General features: G+C 55.3%; 4 protein-coding genes across 6 annotated transcripts in view; 2 read left to right on the top strand and 2 right to left on the bottom strand.

Moving 5' to 3' along the window:
• The window catches only part of SMG5 (SMG5 nonsense mediated mRNA decay factor), a 29,450-nt gene extending 20,168 nt beyond the window's left edge, over positions 1-9,282 (top strand). For both annotated transcript variants that reach the window (XM_018088611.3, XM_018088610.3), the window contains 10 exons: positions 811-980; positions 1,270-1,345; positions 2,133-2,308; positions 2,654-2,812; positions 3,032-3,091; positions 3,923-4,082; positions 4,420-4,510; positions 5,116-5,190; positions 5,897-6,035; positions 6,429-9,282. In XM_018088611.3, coding sequence (XP_017944100.1) covers positions 811-980; positions 1,270-1,345; positions 2,133-2,308; positions 2,654-2,812; positions 3,032-3,091; positions 3,923-4,082; positions 4,420-4,510; positions 5,116-5,190; positions 5,897-6,035; positions 6,429-6,512 — 1,190 coding nt within the window. In that variant the 3' untranslated portion in view covers positions 6,513-9,282. The remainder of the gene's footprint in view (positions 1-810; positions 981-1,269; positions 1,346-2,132; positions 2,309-2,653; positions 2,813-3,031; positions 3,092-3,922; positions 4,083-4,419; positions 4,511-5,115; positions 5,191-5,896; positions 6,036-6,428) is intronic.
• A 3,727-nt stretch (positions 9,283-13,009) lies between these two features.
• On the top strand, positions 13,010-14,018 carry PAQR6 (progestin and adipoQ receptor family member 6). Its single transcript, XM_029964131.1, is given in 5 exon segments — positions 13,010-13,051; positions 13,283-13,379; positions 13,382-13,452; positions 13,771-13,850; positions 13,994-14,018. Coding segments are annotated over 5 exon segments (315 nt in total).
• Positions 14,019-15,204: 1,186 nt separating this feature from the next.
• On the bottom strand, positions 15,205-16,010 carry BGLAP (bone gamma-carboxyglutamate protein). 2 transcript variants are annotated; one of them, XM_025896765.2, is made up of 4 exons: positions 15,950-16,010; positions 15,646-15,690; positions 15,497-15,563; positions 15,205-15,359 (listed from the first exon to the last, which is right to left on the bottom strand). In XM_025896765.2, exons 1-4 carry the CDS (start codon positions 16,008-16,010, stop codon positions 15,227-15,229), a joined length of 306 nt encoding a protein of 101 aa, XP_025752550.2. In that variant the 3' UTR covers positions 15,205-15,226. The 2 variants fall into 2 exon arrangements, 1 of the variants encoding a protein (XP_025752550.2); XR_003916285.1 differs by lacking the exon at positions 15,950-16,010 and having other exon boundaries at positions 15,246-15,356; positions 15,646-15,783.
• Positions 16,011-17,016: 1,006 nt separating this feature from the next.
• On the bottom strand, positions 17,017-20,199 carry PMF1 (polyamine modulated factor 1; the record flags this gene model as incomplete). The annotated part of the gene is made up of 4 exons (XM_029964198.1): positions 17,017-18,117; positions 18,446-18,641; positions 19,253-19,353; positions 20,086-20,199. Coding segments are annotated over 4 exons (465 nt in total), but the record flags the coding sequence as incomplete, so codon positions are not given.
• Between the last annotated feature and the right edge of the window lie 20 nt (positions 20,200-20,219).

Here is a 20,219-nt window from a genome sequence, read left to right as displayed (position 1 = left end):
ATACCTTTACAGATGTAGCAAATGAGAAGTGGAATGAGTTCACTAACCCTTGGGGTTTTTTTAGGTTTGAACTCTTCTCGGCTGTGCTGTTTCTAAACTGGTGTTTCGTGGTGTAGTACTGTCAGGGATGGGTTCTGAATAAATCACCCCCTCCCTTGTGATTCCAAGGGTTTATGGAATGCCCGTTGCTGTGTTAATAGGCAGCAATGGCAGCCCTTGAAATAAGGGGCTGTAGCAAAACATGTTGTTGATTCCCACCTGGACCTCAGGTCACGTGTGTCACGTGTGATTCCACTGGCAATGGCTTTGAGATCCTCAGCTCTGGAGAGTTACAGGATTGCAAAGAATATATTCAATATTTAAAATTCCTCAGGCCTGGGTCATAGGACAGCCCTGCCATTTCCTTCTCTTGCGTGGCCCAAAGGTGGGAGTGTGCTGGACTTATGGCCATCGCTGGCTCTGTTCCCTGCAGGAACTGCCCTGCTCCTTGTGCAGGCATGTGCTGCCCTGCTCTGTCAGCAAGTCTCTCAGAGGCTGCTGCAGGGGTTAAGGCATTTGTCAGACCTTCACAGGGAGATCTTAGTCCTCTTCTCCCAAGGAAGATGAAAATGCAGGAGTGATACATTCTGGTATCACAGGGGACAGCACAGGGGACCGTGGTGGAAAAGGGACTGGTTTTATGAGGGTGTGTGGAGGCACCAGGTAGTTCAACACAACTCTTTACCAGCTCAGCGTTGTTCTGACACCATCAGGGCTTGGCATCTCAGGGGTTTTAACGCCTGCCATCCTGCACTTCCTTTTGTTTTCCAGATGATGTGTCTGACTCTGAGGAAAGCATTTCAAGTAACAAATCCTGCAGGAATGAGCGATCCCTTCAGGAGAAGCTGGAGATCGTGACCAACGAGGGGCTGCTGCTCACTGTCAAAGTGTTCCTGGACTGGCTGAGGACGAACACAGACCTCATCATCATGTGTGCTCAGGTGGGGGTGGTGTCAGGGCTCCCTCCAAGGCTGTGTCTGGTCAGCTCCCCTGGACTGGGATGTGGAGGGCAGGTTGCAGCCACAGTCCCAGCACCCCAGTCCCAGACAGAGGGTGATGTTACATCCCCCACCAACTGAATTAAGCTCACCTGGACTTAAGAAGGGTAGTGAGATTTACTCTTCATAAAGCGTTCTGCAGGCTGTGAGGTGCTGGAAGGCTCAAGCGGCCTGGTTGTTGTGTACATCAGTCCTGACATTTTCTGTGGCCTTTTGTGTTCTTTTCCTGCAGAGCTCCCAGAGCCTGTGGAACAGGCTGTCTGTGCTCCTGAACCTTCTGCCTTCTGCTGCAGATCTGCAGGAATCAGGTACTGGAGAAGGAAATGGCAATGTCATGTTTCACCAACCCTAGTCCTCAGTGATTCCTAGGGTGTGTGGGAGATCCCGGGGGACATATTTCCAAGGAGCAGTTTTTATAAGAACAATGGGAAGCAACACATGCACGTGTTGTTTTTTTTGTTAAAACACCGTTTCAGTTAACTACTATCCCATAGACTTTAGAGTCATAAAATCATGGAATATCCTGACTTGGAAGGGACACCCCCCCAGGGTTATCAAGTCCAACTCCTGGCCCCAACAAGACAACCCCAAAAATCACACACAAAAAACATATTATATATGGCTGACAATATGCGGAAACACTGACACCAGCGTGTGAAAATCCTTGTGTGGCCAGCAGGAGTGAAATTCACTGCCAGGAGCAGAAGTAAGGCTGTGATTTTGTCACGGCAACCCTGGAAAATAGTTTTGGAGCTCCAGCTGCTCATGATGTGCCCTATGCCTCTTTGGGGCTGAGCCTGAAGAACCCTGTGGTTCACAAGAAGCAGAGTTTAAACAGGGATGTTCATCTGTTGGAAGGAGGGAGAAAGCTATCCCTCCAAATGGGAGAATTCCTGGAGTCGCTCAGCAAGCTGTTTGGGGCAGTTGCTCCTTATGTTTTGGGTGGCCTTTTGGTTCCTCCTTGAGTAGGTGCTCACAGGACATGTGCCATTAACACCTCTGCCAGTGACCGTTACAGATCATGTGCCTTAAAGCAGTTTTCCTCTTTGTCCCCTTGCCTGTTGTTTTACTCTCCTTCCCGTCCCTCCTCTTCAGGGCTGGCCCTGTGTGATGAAGTCAAGGACATCCTGAGTGAGGCTGAGCTCCCAGACCTGAAGGCCAGCCTCCTGCTCCCAGAAGATGTGGCCCTGCGCAATCTCCCCCCTCTGAAAAATGCACACAGGAGGTTTAACTTTGAGCAGGACCGGCCCATTTTCTCAGCAGTTGAGGAGGTGAGTTGGTATAAATCCTGGAAAAAAATCACACCTGGATTGTTGTTTTATGTAGTTCCTTTTCCCAGCACTGAGGGCCTGAGCAGAGGTTTAGGATGGGACTGCTGATGTTTCTCGAGGCTGTCTTGGGTTGGGGAAGCCCAGACTAATGGCACTCCTGAGCACTCTGGCCAGCTGTCAGCTTTCCTGCTGTCCCCTCCTGCAGTCTCTGACCTGAGATCAGAAACATCCAGCAGAATTAGCAGTATAATAGCAGTACCTGCCTTTTCCAAAAGTGTGAGCTGTGGGTCAGAGCTGGCTCAGGCTGCAGCCCCGTGGCCACTGACTGCCTGTTCTTCCTTGCAGTCTGTCGTGCGGATCTGCTGCATTCGGAGCTTCGGTCACTTCATTACCCACCTCCAGGGCAGCATCCTGCAGTTCAACTCGGAGCTTGGGATCTTCATCAGCATAGCACAGTCGGACCAAGACAACTTGCTGCACCAGGCCCAGGCCCAGTTTCACATGGTGAGTTGGCAGAGGTGGATGAATTTTCTGTGCTTGGCACAGTTTCTTGTAGGTTACTATTAGGTTGTAACTGTAATCGCAGATCTTTGGGGGGAGATGACTGTTCTGCTCCTTAAACCTACTTTGGTGTCCCCTTTTCACCCTGGTTTTGGAAGTGTGTGCTAATGTCAGCTGGTGTGTTTCCTGCTAACTGATATGGAAGTTTGGTTTTGCAACTAGGCTGCAGAGGAAGCTCGTCGGAACAGGCTCATGAGAGACATGGCTCAGCTTCGACTGCAGGTAGGAGATGCTGGTTCCAGCCTGAAAACCAGCAGGGTAGTGGCTGGAATGTCAGAAACTGGGAAGGGAAGGGGGAACTCTCTGCTCCCATCCTACACAGAGGCAGTAAATCCATTCTGCATAGACTGAATTATAGAATATCTCAAGTTGGAAGGGACCCATTAGGATCGTGGAGTCCAATTCCCTGCTCCTCACAGGGCTACCTAAAACTAAATGGAATGCCCAAGAGCATTGTCCAGGCACTCTTTGAGCTCTGGCAGACTTGGTGTCATGACCACTGCCTTGGGGAGCACGTTCCAGGGACCAGCCACCCTCTGGGGGAAGAAAGTTTCCCTAATGTCCAGCCTAAACTGTTCCCCTGATGGAGCAACGAAGCTGCAAATGGAATAAACCATTTCCTCGTGTCCCATTGCTGGTCATGGGAAAGAGGAAATCAGCACCTCCCTGTCGCTGACCCCCACGAAGACAGAGTAGGCTGTGGTGGGGGATCACCCTCAGCCTTCTCTGCTCCAAGCTGAGCAGGCTGAGTAACCTCAGTGGCTCAAGCTTTCACCATCCTGGTCATTCTCCTCTGGACACTCCCTAATAGTTCAATGTCCTTCTTATATTGAGGTGCCCAAAACTGTTCCCAGTACTCGAGATGGGGCCACGCTGGGGCAGTGCAGAGTGGGACTGTCATCTCTCACTGACCCTCTGCTGCATCCAGCCCTCTGCTCTGTGTGCTGGGAGGTTGGAAGGGCCCGATGGAGCTTTACAGGGTGAGTCTTGCCCTGTTTGATGGTTTGTTTCAGCATAAATATGAAGCCAGTGTCTCTACATCTGTGTTTTCAGCTGGAGGTGTCTCAGCTGGAGGGAAGTCTCCAGCAGCCCAAAGCACAGTCAGCCATGTCTCCTTACCTTGTCCCGGACACCCAGGCCCTTTGCCAGCACCTGGCCCTTGTCAAGCAGCTGGCCACCAGCGGGAGGTTCATAATCATCATCCCTCGCACAGGTATGGGGACTCCACGGCAGGTAACTGTGGCTGCCTGCCCCTGTCCCCTCTGTGCTGGGAGCAGACCTCAGGGGCCCGGGCGGTGGCTTTCCCTCCTCCTTGACTTCGGCTGGTGCAGCTGCAACACCATTTCCAAACAGGTGTTTGGAATCCAACAGAGTGTGTTGGAGAACAGCTAGGGGGAGAGAGGTCCTGTTCCCCCTCTGCCTGCAGCCATGGCTGCTGTGCACCAGAGAGAGTTCCGTGGAATGGGGAATACTTGACACCTCTGGATTAGTTTGCAGAAGTAGAACTGTAAGCAAGATGGTTTTCTTTCTTTTTTTTTCTTTTTTGTTAGTTATCGATGGCTTAGACTTCCTGAAAAAGGAGAACGCCGGTGCTCGGGACAGCATCCGGTACCTGGAGGCAGAGTTTAAAAAGGGAAACAGGTGAGAGGGGGAGAGGGATGTGATTTGCCCTTTCTTTTGGAGTGAGTGGGATTTGAGGTGGAAGAAAACGTCAGTGGTGGGAGCAGGCTGTGCATCCCTTGGAGCAGAGCGAGGAGTGGGTCAAGGGAAAGCCAAGCTTCAGGAACAGGAAGGTGGTGAAGTAGCAGGTTTGACACCTGGTTCTCCAGATGTGCTGGCAGTTGTTGCTCAACTGTGAAGTGCAGCTGCTTCTGAAGAACGGTGGAGTTGCATCTCTGTCGCTGTATGAACCAGAGCAGTGCCCTTTGCCACTGCACTGGGAGTGCTGGAAGAGCTGGACTGTGCCTCGGTGCTCTGCAGAAGCACAAAGAGCTGTGAGGACAAACTTTGAGGCCCATGTTGGGGCTGGTGGGCTTTGAGATGTGGTGCTGTGAGCAGGGATGATGGTGAGGCAAGGAGGTGACCAAAGGGATTCACAGGGGATTCCTTGGGCAGGCCTTTAGGTGTTATTTGGATTGGTAATAGCCAGTAAAAGGCCCTGAAGCACCTGGAGGAGCTGCTGTGGGGCACAGACTTTGGTCCGTGTGATGGTCTCCATGTGAGCTCAGAGACTCTGCTTCTCCTAGGTACATTCGTTGCCAGAAGGACGTTGGGAAGAGCTTTGAGAGGCATAAATTGAAGAGACAAGATTTAGATGCCTGGTAAGATTTCAGCATCTGGAGATGTCTGAGCCTGGTTCCCAGCAGACAGGTGGCTTTGGGGAGAGGTGTTAGCACTGGAACCCATTACAGAACTTGTTCTATGTGGGTGTAGTGGGTTTACCCACCTGGACACACTAAAGCCACTCTCTTGCTCCCCTCTGCAACTGGACAGAGGAGAGAAAATATAACAAAAGATTCATGAGTTGAGATAAAGACCGGGAGAGATCATTTATAATCACTGTCATGGGCAAAGCAGACTCAAAGTGGTGATATTCGTTAAATTTATTACTGACAGAATCAGAGCAGGAGAATGAGAAGTAAAACTTAAAAACATCTTCCCCCCACCCTGCCCTCCTTCCAAGTTCTACCTCCTCCCTGCCCAGCGGCACAGGGAGGGGGGGAGTGGGGGTCACGGTTACTTGTTTCTGCCACTGCGGTGGGTCCGTCCTGGCTGGCATTGGCTCTGCTGGACATGGGGGAAGCTTCTGGCAGCTTCTCACAGAAGCCACCCCTGTAGCCCCCCCATAACCAAAACCTGGCCACACAAACCCAATACAGTGAGTAATGATGAAATTCCCTGAAGTTAGGGACATCCATCTGCATGTCTCACACCGAGTGCTTTTGCTCAGAAGAGTCTCAGAAAAGTCCTTCCCAAGCAGATGTGATCTTCCCACTAACCTTCCCCTCTGGTTTTCTTTTCTGGCAGGAATCTCTATAAAATACTGGACAGCTGCAAACAACTGACAGTGTCCCAAGGGAGCGGAGAGGACGACACCACGGGAATGGTCACCATCATCACAGGCTTCCAGCTGGAGGACCCAAGCACATTTTCTGTGCCCATGCAGGTCAGTAGCTCTTTCCTGGCTGAGCTGAGCTGTTCTGCTTCCTAGCAAGGGTAAAATATGATTGATTGACAAGATTTTTTTTTTTTTTAATGTTTTCTGCCTTTCTGCCTTGGCTAATAACTTCCCTGGGTTTCCCAAAGTTAGCTTGTAAGTTGAGATTCCTTTTTCCTTGAAAGTTCCTTGATTTGTCATGCTCTCATGGTACAGAGTATCCGGGAAGAGGTGAGAGAATTGAATTTCATGTCTGTGCAGGCCTCTTGTGCCAGAGCAATGAGAATTGGGAGGATTGGGCCTTCCAGCAATGCCAGACTGAGTCCCCAGTTTGGGAACGGCAGTTGTCTTGACAGGGCAAGGAAAAAAATAACTGCCTGTTTTGTCTGTGTTTGCTTGCAGTCTGCCATCCAGGCAGCCGCCAACGCCAGTGTAGAAATAAAAAATGTTCTGGAGTTCTACAAGCAGTGGAAAGAGATGGGCTGATGGTCAGAAAGGCATCAGGTTGGTGAACCTTTCTCTCCCCCTCTCGGAACGTGCAGCGTCTGAACGAAGGAAACAACAATCTGGGCGACACTTAGACACGAAGAAGCAGCAGCAGCAACAGTAACAAAAATACCTACCCAAACGAATTAAAAAACAAAAAAAATCCAATGTGGGCACGCACACAGACACCCTCCACCTGCATCCCGACCAGACGGCTGTACAGCTCTGATGGCGCCAACTGCTCTGAGAGAGGCCCCTCGGCACCGCCGGGGCAGAGCTCTGCCCTTCTCCCAGTCGGCAGAGATGGGCGAGAGACGGGCAGTCCTTCATCCCCCTCCTTCCTCCAAAAGCTTGCTTGGCCAGCAGAAACGGGCCGGTGGTTCAGAGCGTGGACTTGGCTTCAGCGAAACCAAACCAGCGTGGCGGAAATGGAGCCCTCCGGCTTGGGAAAGAAGATCCAAAGAGTGTTTTGCTCTTGTTTGGCAATCTGGGGACAGGAAAGCGGATAGTCTTTTTTTTTTTCTTTTTTTTCCCGTCCTTTGAATTAATTTTTTTTCAAGGGTTTTTTTTCCTTTTAATTCTTAGGTTTTATATATATAAATAATATTAAAAAAAAACAGGAAAAAGAGGATTTCCCTTGGGGTTCTGGATACTCTTCCAGTGTCAGAGAGAAAAGGAAACAATTATGCTATTTAAAAGGGGGGGAAAGCTCTTAATATAATTTTTTTTGTCTTAGAACAAGCATATTTATTTCCTTTCCCAGTCTCCAATGGAGCGGGCTCAGTGCAAAGGGATGTGGGCCTGCAAGGAGAGAGCAGCCCCATGGTGCACATCCCCGCTCTCCCTACGAGCCACACACTTCATGAGCGACATGAGCTTGGCTGTGCTGCTCCGGGGAGGCCACAGGACTCTCTGCCTCTATCCCCAGTCTCTCCCACTTTGCTTCCAGCATTAGACCTCGGAGGAAAGGAGGAATCCAGCAGAGTGGCTGGAAGAGAGAGAAGAGCCGGGTGGTATTTAAACACCGATAAGGCTCAACCGCTTGGCTTGAGCACTGCAGCCCTGAGATGGAGGGGACGTCTCCAAAGAACCCAACACCTCTTTTTTTGTCTTTTCTTTTTTCTCCCTTTTTTTCCCTAAATCTTGCAATGGGGTGTGGAGGAGGAAGGAGGATCTCAAAAGCCATTATCTTCTGCTGGTTGTTCGACGCACCACTGCTGCTATGTCATGCTAGAGAGGGCGGCAGAGCTGGAGCATTTGTGCCCCCCCTCTTTGTGTCCCTCAGGGCCAGCAGAGGCAGTGCCATGACCGCCACTGCCCAGGAGGACCAAGCTCACAGACCATTCCGTACTTTTTGCGTCCCAGAGGGGAGAGATGATGCTACCTGGACAGATGCTAGAAGAGCTGGTTCCCCAGATGACCCATGAGGGACCTCACAGACCTCCATCCCAACAGCATCTAACACAACCTGTGTCTGACACGTCGTCACTCACCGGCGCTCGGATGTGAAGTCGCAGGTTCCTCACAGGGCAGTAGGAGAGGGGCTGGTTGACCTCTTTGTGCTCCCTCTGCCTCTGTGTGCCCATGGATCAGACATCTCCACCTACATGAACCAGCAGCAGCTATGCAAGTACAAACCACTGGAGTCTTCTACCTGTGTGTGTTCTCACACGAGCCAGCCAGAAGCTGCTACAGCCGGGGCGTAACACGGGAAGGCAAGTCACATCCTCCAGTCTGTGTGGGCTCTGAGCACAGTGTGTTGTACTGCAAGGGCAGGATGTTCCTTTTTTTCAGGTAAAAACTAAGAATACCAGCACAAGTCCCAGAGAATTCATTTCTTTTCCAGTTCCAGCTCCTTTGCAACGCAGCAGAGGGAAATGCCAAGCTCCACAGTTCAGCTGGATCCATCCCTGGAGGCTGGCAGGTGGGGGTGAGGGAGGAACAGGGGTCTCCCTACAGGATTTTCCATTTTGCAGCTCTTCCTGAAACAAAGTGCTTTGCTTGGCTATGCCAAGGAAAGGACATACACAGGACAGCAGGTCAAAGACTCTGGCTCACCTTGGAAGTTCTTAGATACCTGAGATGGGCTGTGAAACTCACAGTCACTCTTCCCTCCAGTGGTGGTGTTTGTGTAACTCATTATTTCTGTTTGATGGGGTGGGAAAAGAGAAGGGAATCACCTTGTGGGATGTGGTGGAAAGCAGAGGCATCACCCTCTGCACCTCAGCTGATATGCAGAGTGCTCTTGTGGTGAAACACTCCTTGTCTGGTGGGGGCCTGGCTCGAGGGCATGGTGGGCTCTGCTTTTTCCTGCTGATGGGGAACTCCCCTGATCCTGAGCACAGCAGAACCGTCTGGGAGTCAGCTGGGGCTGAGCCTGACTATATGTGTCTCCTGAGAGCCCTCGCCATCATCCCCCAGCCGCGCTTGGGGTTGGTGAAGAGCAGCTGTAATCAGAGCAGTGAGGAGCTGGGGGTACTGCTCAGCTTTGTTCCAGGCTGGTTGTTCCCTTGGTCCCAGCTGGATCTGGAGGGGAGGGAAGAGCAGTGCAGGCAGAACAGCAGCCCAGAGGGAATCCCTGTCTCACTGGTGGCGTCTCAGTTTGTGCATCTCCCAGAGCTGTGCAGGGTGGGAGCTGGGAGCCAAGTGCCATGGGGTCAGGGGCTGGGGCTGGAGGCTGGGGCTGGCAGAGTGTCCTGGGTCACCAAATGCCTCGTTTGGGCACAGGACACAGTTTAAGAACAAAAGTAAATAAACTCAATTTCTGTAACCAGAGTTTGTGGAGCGACCATGAGCCCATGCGGGGCCACATGGCGAAAGCAGAGGCTGTCCTTAGTAACTGCTCTTGTTCCCTGAGGGGTTGGTTTAATATTCCCTGAGGTTTTGTACACCTGGAGGGAAGGAGGAACCCTTTGCCCTGCAATGGGGAATCCTGACTGCCCTGTGGCACCTTCCACCCTGGGCTGCATTGGGATGGATCATGACCTTCTAAACCTTCTAAACCGAAGGGTCCCTGTGCCACCCTCCTCCTCTCTGGAGTGCGTGGCTGTGGTTGAGGACCTGCTGAATGGTTTTGGGATGCATGTTCCCACTCAGATACATGGAGCTTAAAAAGCAGTAGACTCCAAAGCTCTGGAGCTGTGTGGCTGCAAAGCGGCCTCAGGGGGATGGCACGTGGGGTCCTCTGGCACACATGGTCTTCTGGGGGGGCTCAATGTGTCATCTTTAGGGTTGGGGTAAAGGAAGGCACTTCTCAGCCCCCATCCCAGTGCTTGGGATGAGCTGGAGTTTCCTCCCTGGGGATAAATCGCACAGATCTGCTCTGTCCGAGGGCCTGTGCCTGTTTGCTCATCCTGGGATTTGGTGCATCATCCACACCCCAGCAGTGGTGTCCCTGCCCTGGGGTGGTGGTCACTGATGCAGAGCAAACAGGACGGTCTGTGGGAGGCTCCATGTATCCTGTGGCTCCTGTGCGCTGTGGTGGGGTCTCCCTCAGACACCCCCCAGCCTGTGCATCCCAGCCAGAGCTGTGAGCTGCCTCACCACGAGAGCATCGGGCAGGATGGAGACTGTGCAGGCGCTGCCACAGCTCATCCCTGCAGTGCTGCTCCTGCACTGACTCCAGGCTTACCCAGACCAGATCCAATCCAGTTCCATAGCAGCCGCTGTGCTGGGAGGGAGGGCAAATGGAAAAACCATCTTGTGGGCCAAAACCAAGGGTTTTCATGTGGTTTTGTGTGTTTCTTGTGTTTGGTTTTCTCTTTGTTACCACCCAGTTGAGCTGTTGGGGGTTTTTGGGGTGACCCCATGCTGGGAGGATGTAGATCTGTGGTGGCTGAGACTGGCTGGGCTGTCCTCACACCAGGGTGGACACGGCCGCTGGTGCTCGTTGGGCTTCTGCTCCGTGGTTTCATGGGCTGTTTGGAGCAACTCATTCCTCTGCTCCCATCCTTGCTGGGCTTGAGGCCACCTGCAGTGCCTCGGGTTTCCTCTTGCATCTTCAATTTAGGGTTCTTTTCCTTGTTGGCACGTGGCAGCGCTGGCCCAGCCAGCCGGGGTGGGGACAGGGCGGGCTGGCACAGGGGCTGTGTCGCTGGCCCTGCCACTGGCAGCGAGGGGACTGTTGGTTCGAGGCAAGGGACAATCACCTCTCCTCAGCCCTCCTGTGGCACACGGGCCTGCAGAGTCAGGGGGTTTCGCTCTCGCTGGGGGACAAGGGGGCACAGGGCCCAGCTGGGCGAGGAGGGGCTGGGGCTCGCAGCATGTGACAGTGGTCCGAACACATTGACTGGCTTAATAAAATGAGATGTTTGTACCTCGTATCCTGTGGTCCTTCCCACACCATCCTGCCTTTCCTGTGCAGCCCCAGAGTTGGCTGCGTTCTCTGTCTCAGAATCTGCCCTCAGATGTGTGCTTTGCTGACCAAACTTTCTGCTTTTCGGGAAAAAAAATGCAGGTGGATCCTTCCTTGTCCTTCTGATGGAAATAGCATTTCCATTGCTGCCTCTGCAGTTTGGGATGAGTTCACCCTCTTTCCAGGATTCCACGTGCTGCTGCCACAGGAATACCTCCAATCCCAGCAGAAGAACCTGCTGTGGCTCACTGGGTGCCTTTGCAGCCTGGTTTTAACAGGGGAGGGGGAAAGTGTAAATTTTTAAAATACGTAACTTTTTGGTGTCCATTCCAGGCACTGGGCACAGTGGGTGGGGCTGGGTCCCACCACATGCTAGTGACAAGGGAAGCTGAAGAATGTTTTGTAGGAGGAAAAGAAAATGAATCGGTGTTCCCTTCCCTGTATTCATTCTGACTCACCAGCAGAGCTCCCTGATTTGCTCTACTAGTGGAAAGCACCGAGCCAGGCACTGGCATAATTCCCTCTCCCTCTCCCATTCTTTGGAGACTGCCAGCAGTGGGAAGCTCGGAGAGGGGGGTTGTGAAAAGGCAAATCCGGCTTCAGTCCCCAGTGAGGGAATGGGCTGTGGCTGAGACGTGCCCTGTGTCCCAACACCGCCCTGGCACAAAGGGGCTGTCACTGCTGGCTCCATCTCCTCCAGTGGGGCTGGGAACATCTCTTCCAGCTCAGGAGGACTGTGCCAAGAGGCCACTGGCATTCCTGGCCCTGTATAGGCTGTGGATGTGCTGCTGGCCCCATAACAAACCCTGAGCCTTCATCATCAGTCCCTACAGGCAGCGTGTTGCTGCAGGGGTACCATGGGTGGGAGTTTGTCCCATGCCCTTTGCATGGGAATGGACTGAGGATGAAACTGAAACAGGAAAAGGTCACAACACTGGTCAGGGGCTGGGACTCCTGGTCCTGCTCGTTGGGGAGCCGAGTCCTCAGGGACCCCAGGAGCTGCCATCTCTCCAGCCTCACAGCCCATTCCCCTCTCTCTCTGTGCCTCCACTTCCCCCTTCCCCTGGCAAGATGTGTCATTCCCCTGCCCTGAACCCTACCTGGTTTTGCTGTGCTTATGCAGGTTATTTTGGAGGGACTGTTCAGCACCAGGGTCTGCATGCTGGCGTGGAGACCCCAAACCCTCCCAACAGGCCTCCTGCCAACACTACTGGGGACCCACGGCTTCCCCTTGGCCGGGGCTGCTGGAGCAGCAGAGACCTGCTGGTGTGGACTGGCTGCTGAGTCCCGGGCAGGCACAGGGTGGATTTGAGCTGCTCATGCAGTGCCCAGCACCCAACACAAGCCCTCCGGGGGTCACTAAATCCCCAAGGATGGGGACTTGGAAGGCACTGATCCTGCTTTCAGCTCAGCCCTTCGCCTGCGAGCAGTTGCTCCGTCCAGCTGCGGTGCGGAGCCTCTGATGGCATCGCCCCCATGGACTGAGCCAGAGCCGCCACCAGCCCTCCTGCTGCTGCCAGGCCAGTTTTGTTTCCCCAGACTTTTGAGTTTTCCACCTCTCCCCTCCCAGTTCTCCTCTGGTGGGATCCACCTGGGTGTTTATGAGAGTCCCTGCGTGGACCTGCACTCGGCTCTGTCGCCTGCCCCAGTTCTCCCAGTTCGGTGGCAATTTAAGATCCGGTGCCTGGAGCCACTTTGCAATGGCCCCTCCAGCGGTGGAGGTTCCTGTGCCCTCATCCAAGCCCCGCAGCACACCGGCGGTAACTCCCCCTGCACGGTGAGGGGTCCTATCTCCAGGGTATTTGAGTGGGCTCATCTCTGCCATGCTGGCCTTGCCCTAAGGCTGCGTCTGCCCGGGACATCCCCAGGGCTGGGAGCCTCTGCGGGGATGAGGCAGGATCTGGCTCTTTCCTGCAGCCCACCTGACAGCTGCCAGCACCCACCCATGGCCCCACCATGCTCCCCCCATCCTGGGCCTGGGATCTTGATCTTGCCTAGCCCGTGACTCTCTGAAAGAGTCAGAGAGTGGACTTTGCTGGGCACAACCCTGGAAAAAAGCCGGGAGCCTTCTAGGGCGTGTCCGTCCTGGCTCCTGCAGCCCTGAGCCCCGAGCCCTTCTCGCCCTGAGCACTGCGGCCCCGGGATGCTGCTGGTAAAGCTGCCTCAGATCTTCAGGGTCCACAAGGTGTGGCTGGGGGAAGGGGGCTCTGCCGCCAGGATTCTTTCCCCAGTTCCCTCATTCGAGGTGGGAAATCATCTGGACTCCCCACCCAGCCTTGCTCCAGCTGGGAGATACTCCCAGCCCACCCTGCCTCAGTTTCCCCACCCACCATAACCCTACTCATAACCCCACAGCAGATCTTGGGCTGCCCCACCCCCCCGGGATGTTCCCTGACCAGCCCTAATGTCCCCACAGATCTTCTGGGAGAGTGGGATCATGTCAGGATAGCGGCACCCCAAGAGCTCAGCCCATGGCTGTGCCCTCAGCTCCTTCTAGATGAAGAACGAGACAGTTGCATCTGGGCACACTTCCTGCTGACCTGTTGGGGATGGGACAGGGATGGAGACGAGGATGGGAATAGGAGTGTTGATGGGCGTGGGAATACATGATAGTGACAGGGATGAGGATGGAGACGGGATGGGGACAGGGACAAGGATGGGAGTGATGAAAGGATGGAGATGGGAATGGGGGCAAGAGACAGCCATGGAGATGGGGACAGGGCTGGGAACAGGGCTGGGGGTGAAGAGGGGATATAGATGGAGATAGGGACAAGGAGGAAGACAGGGACAGAGATCAGGAGAGGGAACTGGGATGGAGCTCACCCAAACATGCTCTGCCCTCGTAGGTATTTCCTGTGGCACTTCCTGGTGCTCTCCTCCTCCCTAGAGCTCTGCCAGGAGCCCCACCCTCAGCCCCTGCTCGTCTACCTGCTGCTCTGCCTCTACCCCTTCCTCTCCAGCTGCACCCACGCCTTCAGCTCCATGTCAGCACCCGCCCGCCACACCTGCTGCTTCTGCAATTGCAGAGCCCTCGGTCCCTCTAGCCTGGGGGAACTCTGTGAAGAGGGGCTGGCACAGGGGTGCGGATGGGGCAGGGAGCCTCAGGCCCCTCGATGTTTGCCTACAGTGCCTCCACGATGGTGAACTACTGAGTCAGCAGCTTTTGGCACTGATACTTTGTCCTTTGCTTTGAACTCCTTTGTCTGCACTGGCCTCTCCTGCTGCTCCTGGTATGTTTGGGGTAAGGAAATTGGGGATGGAGGTTTCCTCCTTCTCAGCTGTGGGGTCCTCTTGGTGGTTCCCATTGCTTAGGCCCAAAGCCAAGGTGCCAAGCCTCTGGAACACGTCTGTGTGTCTCTGTGTCTGTGCCTGTGTGTCCATGTCTTGCTGCGGCATGGCCACTGCTCGGTATCAGCCCCAGGGGCTGCATGCACAGGGCTGGAGGCAGAACTGAGGGGTTTGGGCTCAGGGAAAGGTGTGGAGGACTGGCAGAGGCTGCAAGTGGTGGGAGCAGAGGTTGATGGGGTTCTCCCCAGTGCCCTGGCTGAGCATGGGCCAGTGGTCTTGTCCCACAGGACTCCAGGGGCTGTGGCAGGAGGTGAACTGGGAGATGGGTGCAGGAGGTGGGTGGTGAGGCCCTGGCACAGGTTGCCCAGAGAAGCTGTGGCTGCTCCATCCCTGGAAGTGTCCAAGGCCAGGTTGGATGGGGCTTGGAGCAACCTGGGCTAGTGGAAGGTGTCCCTGCCGATGGCAGGGAGAGGTGGAACAAGATGAGCTTTCAGGTCTCTTCCAATACAAACCAGCTGTGATTCCATGAATTTGGGGCAGGGATGATACATCACCCTACATGGGGACTCAGCAGTGTGTGCATGTGTGTGTGTGTGTGTGTGTGTGTGTGTGTGTGTGTGTGTGTCAGGGTTAATGAGTAATTAGGGTGGTTTGTGACAGAAGCCCCGTAGCTGGGCAGGGTGCAGGACTCTGGGGTGCACAGAGAAGCCCTGCTGTCCTCCATAACCCCACGCTTGGGAGAAGCAGCTTTAAAATAAACTGGAATAATGGTAGTGTAGCACTGGGTTCCTCATTGCCAGGGACAGGATCCAGGTGTGGTGACATCACTCCACCGTGGAGCCTGGGAGGGGACAAGGAGGGGGGCCAGAGGTCCTCAGCTGTGTGGGGTGGGGGGACGTGGGGCACATCCACTGAAGCCTCCCACCCCTCCACCCCCCCAGCCCGGGAAGGAACTGGCTCCACAATATGCATTTATTTCTTTCCAGGGCTAACAGAGAGGGTGTAAAGAGGGGGATGAGGGGTGCTCAGAGCTCAGCCCCTGCCCCGCAGCTCGGCCAGAGGGCGGCGGGGGCTACACGAAGCCGTAGTAGTGCCGATACGCCTCCTGCAAACCGACCTGGTCGGCCAGCTCGTCACAGTCGGGGTTGAGCTCGCACACCTCACGCTTCGCCTCCAGCGGGTCCGGCGGGGCTGCATAGACGCTGCTGAGACAGACGGGGGACTCAGGGGAGTGTTGGGGGGTCCCATGGGGGCTGGAGGCTCCTGGAGAGGGGCGGAGCCAGCGGGGACTCCCTCAGTGTCACTTGGGGGCTGTGAGCCCTGGCCCAGGACCGAGCACTACCTGCCATAGCCGTAATTCCGCTTCTGCCTCTGGACCACCTGGGCACTGGCACGCCTGGAGATGAAAGCTGAGGGACAGCGCAGTGCGTCAGGGGGGTTGTGCCCCCCCGTCCCTGGGACAGCGGGGGCAACATGGCCGTGGTCACTCACCTTCAGAGCTGGGAGAGTCGTCGGCGCTGGTGGAGCGATGGGCAGCTAGAGGTGACAAGGAGCAGTGGATGGGCTCGGGAAGGTCCCGTGCAGGCTCCTGCCCTCACTTCACTCCTTTGGAGGCTCAGACCCATCACTGAGACTCCCCAGCCTGTCAAAGGGCACCCCATCTCTCTGCTCCAGCCCCGTACCCCCGCTGCCCCAGGGCTCAGCAAATCTCTCCCCAGTCCCTTTGCTCCCTCCAGAGCCTTTCCCGAGGCACGGCCCACCCCCAGTCCCATCACATCCCCGGACACACGGGTACCTCTGCGGCAGACACCCAGGGTGAGCAGGGCCAGCAGGGTCAGCAGCACGAGGGGCTTCATGGTGCGTCCCTGCACTGGGCTTGCTGCACCCCCGGCTCCCCGAGTGGATTTATAGGGTGCTGCAGCCCCAGCGAGGGGAGGCCACAGCCCCACCAGGGTTATTTCCAGCACATCCGCTGCGGCCGGAGCTGCCGGAACAGATGGCAATTGTGGTTTGGGATGAACTTGGTCCCCTCGTGCCTGGCCAGAGCCCACAAAGGGAGGGAAACACGGCCCCAGGCCAAGGGGGATTTCCTGGTGGGCCCAGCCCTACCGGCCTGGCAGCACCCTGTGACCCCTGGGACAGGCAATGGGGCACTGGGAAACTCACAGTCCCCCACTACCCTGTCCCCCTTCCCACTGCTGGATCCCAGCAGGCTGCTGCCACACCAGTACACTTTCCTGACAAAACCTGTGGGGTTTTCCTCCCTGTGCAGGGCCAGCGGGGACTTGTTGGCCCATTTTTTGGGGACCGGCACATGCTCCTCTTCTGGTAGTGTTGTGCTGTGTCCCAGGAGGAGGGCGAGCAGGCAGGTGCCTGTACCCTTGGTCTCATGCAACTCCCCCATGACACATCCTACAGGCTGCATGGTCAGAGCAGCAGCTGGTCTCAAAAGCAGGACCTGAGAGAGGTCCAGCATCTCTAAAAACCCCCAAATGGGGCTTTTCCAGAACAAAATTAGTGGTTCTGGCCCTGTGCACGGGACAGCTGGACCAGCAGAACTTCTCACATCTATCCATCCTTTCACATGCTCCTCTCCCCCAGACCCCAGCAGTGTCTGGGTGCTCACCCACCCCCAGTTTGCTCCTGTTTAACTCCAGGAGGGCTCTGAGCTGTGGGATTCCTTGGGGCTGCTGGGTGGGATTCCTATTTGGGATCCTGACTGCTTTCAGATCCTATAAATCCCAGCCCTGTCTTGAAAAGCGGAACTGGAGGCTTTGGGGTGGAGAAGGAGAGAAATGCTGACCCTAGAGCCTGTCAGACAAACCCATAAAGTACAGAGTAAGTGGGCCAAGTGAGCCAAGCCACGAACAAAAGCCCCAATTTATTCAGATTCCAGCGCGGCGAGGGGAAACTGCAGCAGCCGCTCCGTCCAGGGCTCTAATTGCAGAGGCCAGGGCGTGGTGCGAGCGGCCACTGCTGCTCTGGGTTTGTCCCAGGGCATGGCCTCTCCCTGGGGCTGTCCCAGACAGGTGACCTGGAACCTGCTGCCCTCGGTGGCTGCCCCTTCAGTCCTCGGGGGACTTTCCTCATTCCCTGCCCAGCCTCAAGGGATGACCTTTCCTACACGCTGAAGACACTGTCATTCGTGGGGCTTCACCAGGCAGATCCCAGGAGCCCTCACTTTCCCAGCCAGGCAAACTTCCAACGAGGCCATAACAGACAACTCCGGATGGGTAAAATCAGTCTGGTTCCAGGAGGTTCCAGAGGGAAACATTAAACTCCCTGTGCCATGAGCCCACAGAGCTGAGGCAAGGCCGTTCCAAACCCTGCATGCCAACAGCACATGCCCAGATCCCTCGTGCTGCTGGAAGGGGAGCAGGGCTGGAGAATAACTTGGGAAAACAAAATAAACGGCAAGGAGGGACTTGGAGGAGCAGCTGCTGCCACGTCCGTGGGCACACGGAGACTGAACGAACCGGCAAACACGGGCAAGAATGTCGGCTGCCTCACGGGCTGTGGCAGCTGGAACCTGCCCTGGGCTGCATGTGCTCCTGCTCCCAGGCTCCTCAGGTCTGGCCATAGCCCAGCTTGGGGCACAAGGCACTGGTTTTTGTCTAACATGCAGCTAAAATACCTACAAGGCCCGAAATGTGGCTTTAGTAGCTGGAATCAGGGCTGTCACAACAGGGAGGGACCAGGTAAACGTACAGACACACTCTTGGGACTCTCCTCCTTGTTGAGCAGAGCGGGGAATAGGGAATCTGTTTCCAAAGATCCCAATGTATTTTTGTTTCTTCACCAAATCAGATCAGATTGTGCCAGCTTTTCCAGTCCCAGGGCAGTGGCCTGATGGGGCAGTTCTGAGTTTGGGGGGCTGAGCACATCCCACCTGGGAGACTCCCCACGGCCTCACTGGGGCTCCTGGAATGTCGTGATGAGCTCTCGCTGCTCTTTACCAATTGCCTGGAAGGGAAACAACACGCAGAGCTCAGCAGGATGCAGCTCCCCACCCTGCCATGCTCAAGGCTGAGTGTATCACACACACTGCTGTCCCCTGCACACACAGAACACAACCCCCTCCTCTCTGGTGGGAACAGCTCATATCCCACTCAGTGCAAAGGGAAAGCACCTGAGACGTCCAGAGAAAATGCCCAGGTCTCCAGTTTCAGCAGGACTTGGTTGCTGGGGAGGCCTTGGAGAAGTGGAGGGTTTAAGTGTCGTTCACCAGCTGGGCACCATTGACCCTCCCTTGGGCTGGTGCTGTGAGGAGAAGGGTTTTATCTGTTTTTACCTGCCAGGCTTGTTTGCGACCCTGGATGAGCTGCTGCAGCTCTGCAATCCTGTCCCGCCCTGCCAGCACGGACTTGGCCACCTTCCTGTTCTCCTCCTCCTTCTCCCCGAGCACCTTGCGCAGGTAGGAGCGGTGCTTCAGCAGGTAGGGCACCAGGGCACTTCGGACATCCTCCTCCGGGATCCCACTGGGGCGCCTGGAGACACAGCGGCACCTGGAGCAGCCAGAGAGCAGCGATCCCACCCAGCAGGGCATCCCCCCCCAGTCTGACCCCGAGCTGCTGCCACACTGGAGTAGCTCCGCAGTTCCTCCGGCACCGGGAGCCAAGGACAGTCAGAGTGGGAACCCCCTGGGAGGGAATGAGGAGTTTCCCAAACCCAACCAGGAGCAGAGGCCTGGAGCAGGCAGGATGTGATTCACCTCCCCAACAGAAACACAACCCCCTGATGCTGCTGGTTCACAGCCCCGGCCCATTTCCAGCAGCACCTGCTGAGGCATCGGGCCAGAGGCCCAGAGAAGCTCTGCTGTTGGACAGGAGCTGAGCCCAAAACATCCTATCAGCCCTTCGGACCAGCCAGAATTGGGTTTTCCGCAGAGGCACTGACCTCCCTGTGCTGAGGAAGCTCACAGAGATGGATCTCTGACCCAGAGAGGCACAGATTTAACTAATTTTTGGGTGTTTTAGGCCCAGTGATGTTGCTGTAGAGATACAGCAGGTTTCAGACCCTCCCAGCAGCATCCAAATGTCACCCAGGAACCCCACATTGCCCCTGAAGGAACATGGATCCCTCTGCTCCCCATCTGTACCACGCCGGTTCCTCCCGGTCCTTCGCTTCCTCCACGATCTTATCCAGGGAGTTAAAAAGCCCCTCCAGATTCCCTTCGTTTTTTATCTCATGGATCTCCTCCTGCAAAGGAAGGACATGAGAGGCATTCAGCAGGACCCAAACACAGGCACCACTTGTGAGCCCTTGTTGGGCGTGGAACCAGGGAATGGTCTGGGTCAGAAGGAATCTTAGAGCTCATCCAGTTTCACCCCCTGCCATGGGCAGGGACACCTTCCACTAGCCCAGGTTGCTCCAAGCCCCATCAAACCTGGCCTTGAACACTTCCAGGGATGGGGCAGCAACAGCTTATCTGAGCAACCTGTGCCAGGGCCTCCCCACACTCACAGGGAATGATTTCTTCCCAATAACCCATCTAACCCTGCCCTCTGGCAGTGGGAACCATTCCCCCTTGTCCTGGCACTCCCAGCCTTTGTCCAAAGTCTCTCCAGCTTTGCCCTGGATGCAGGCTCCATCCTGGGAATCATCAGGGATTGAGTCTCCATCCCTGGAGGGATTTAACAGACGTATGGATGTGGCACCTGGGGATATGGGTGATGGCCCTGGCAGTGCTGGGGGAGCAGTTGGACCTAATGGTCTTCAGGCTCTTTTCCAACCTTAATGATTCTACAGCTCTTTCAGGGGAAGACAGAGAAGTTTGGGGAGCTGCCTCAGCTTTCTGCTTTTGCCATTCAAGAAACGCATTTGCTTCCTTTAAAACCGACGCGTTCAGTGCTTTTTTCACAGGGAGGTTGAAGTCCCTTTGGAGGTTCCAATCCCCTCCGCAGCCCCCCCTGGGCCCGCTCCCCCCTTCACCTTGATGGACGACTGCAGCTGAGAGATGAACTGATCGTAGATGCTCCTAGTCAGCTGGGGCTGCACCTTGTAGAAGCAGCGGTAGCAGCTGGCGAATCTCTGGTAGCTGCAAGAGCGAGGGGTCAGGGTCAGGG

The sequence above is a fragment of the Manacus vitellinus genome, unplaced genomic scaffold (genome assembly GCF_001715985.3).
Source record: "Manacus vitellinus isolate BGI_N305 unplaced genomic scaffold, ASM171598v3 scaffold_106_pilon, whole genome shotgun sequence".
In the NCBI taxonomy this organism is placed as follows: Eukaryota; Metazoa; Chordata; class Aves; order Passeriformes; family Pipridae; genus Manacus; species Manacus vitellinus.
This window is presented reverse-complemented; position numbering and strand designations above follow the sequence as displayed.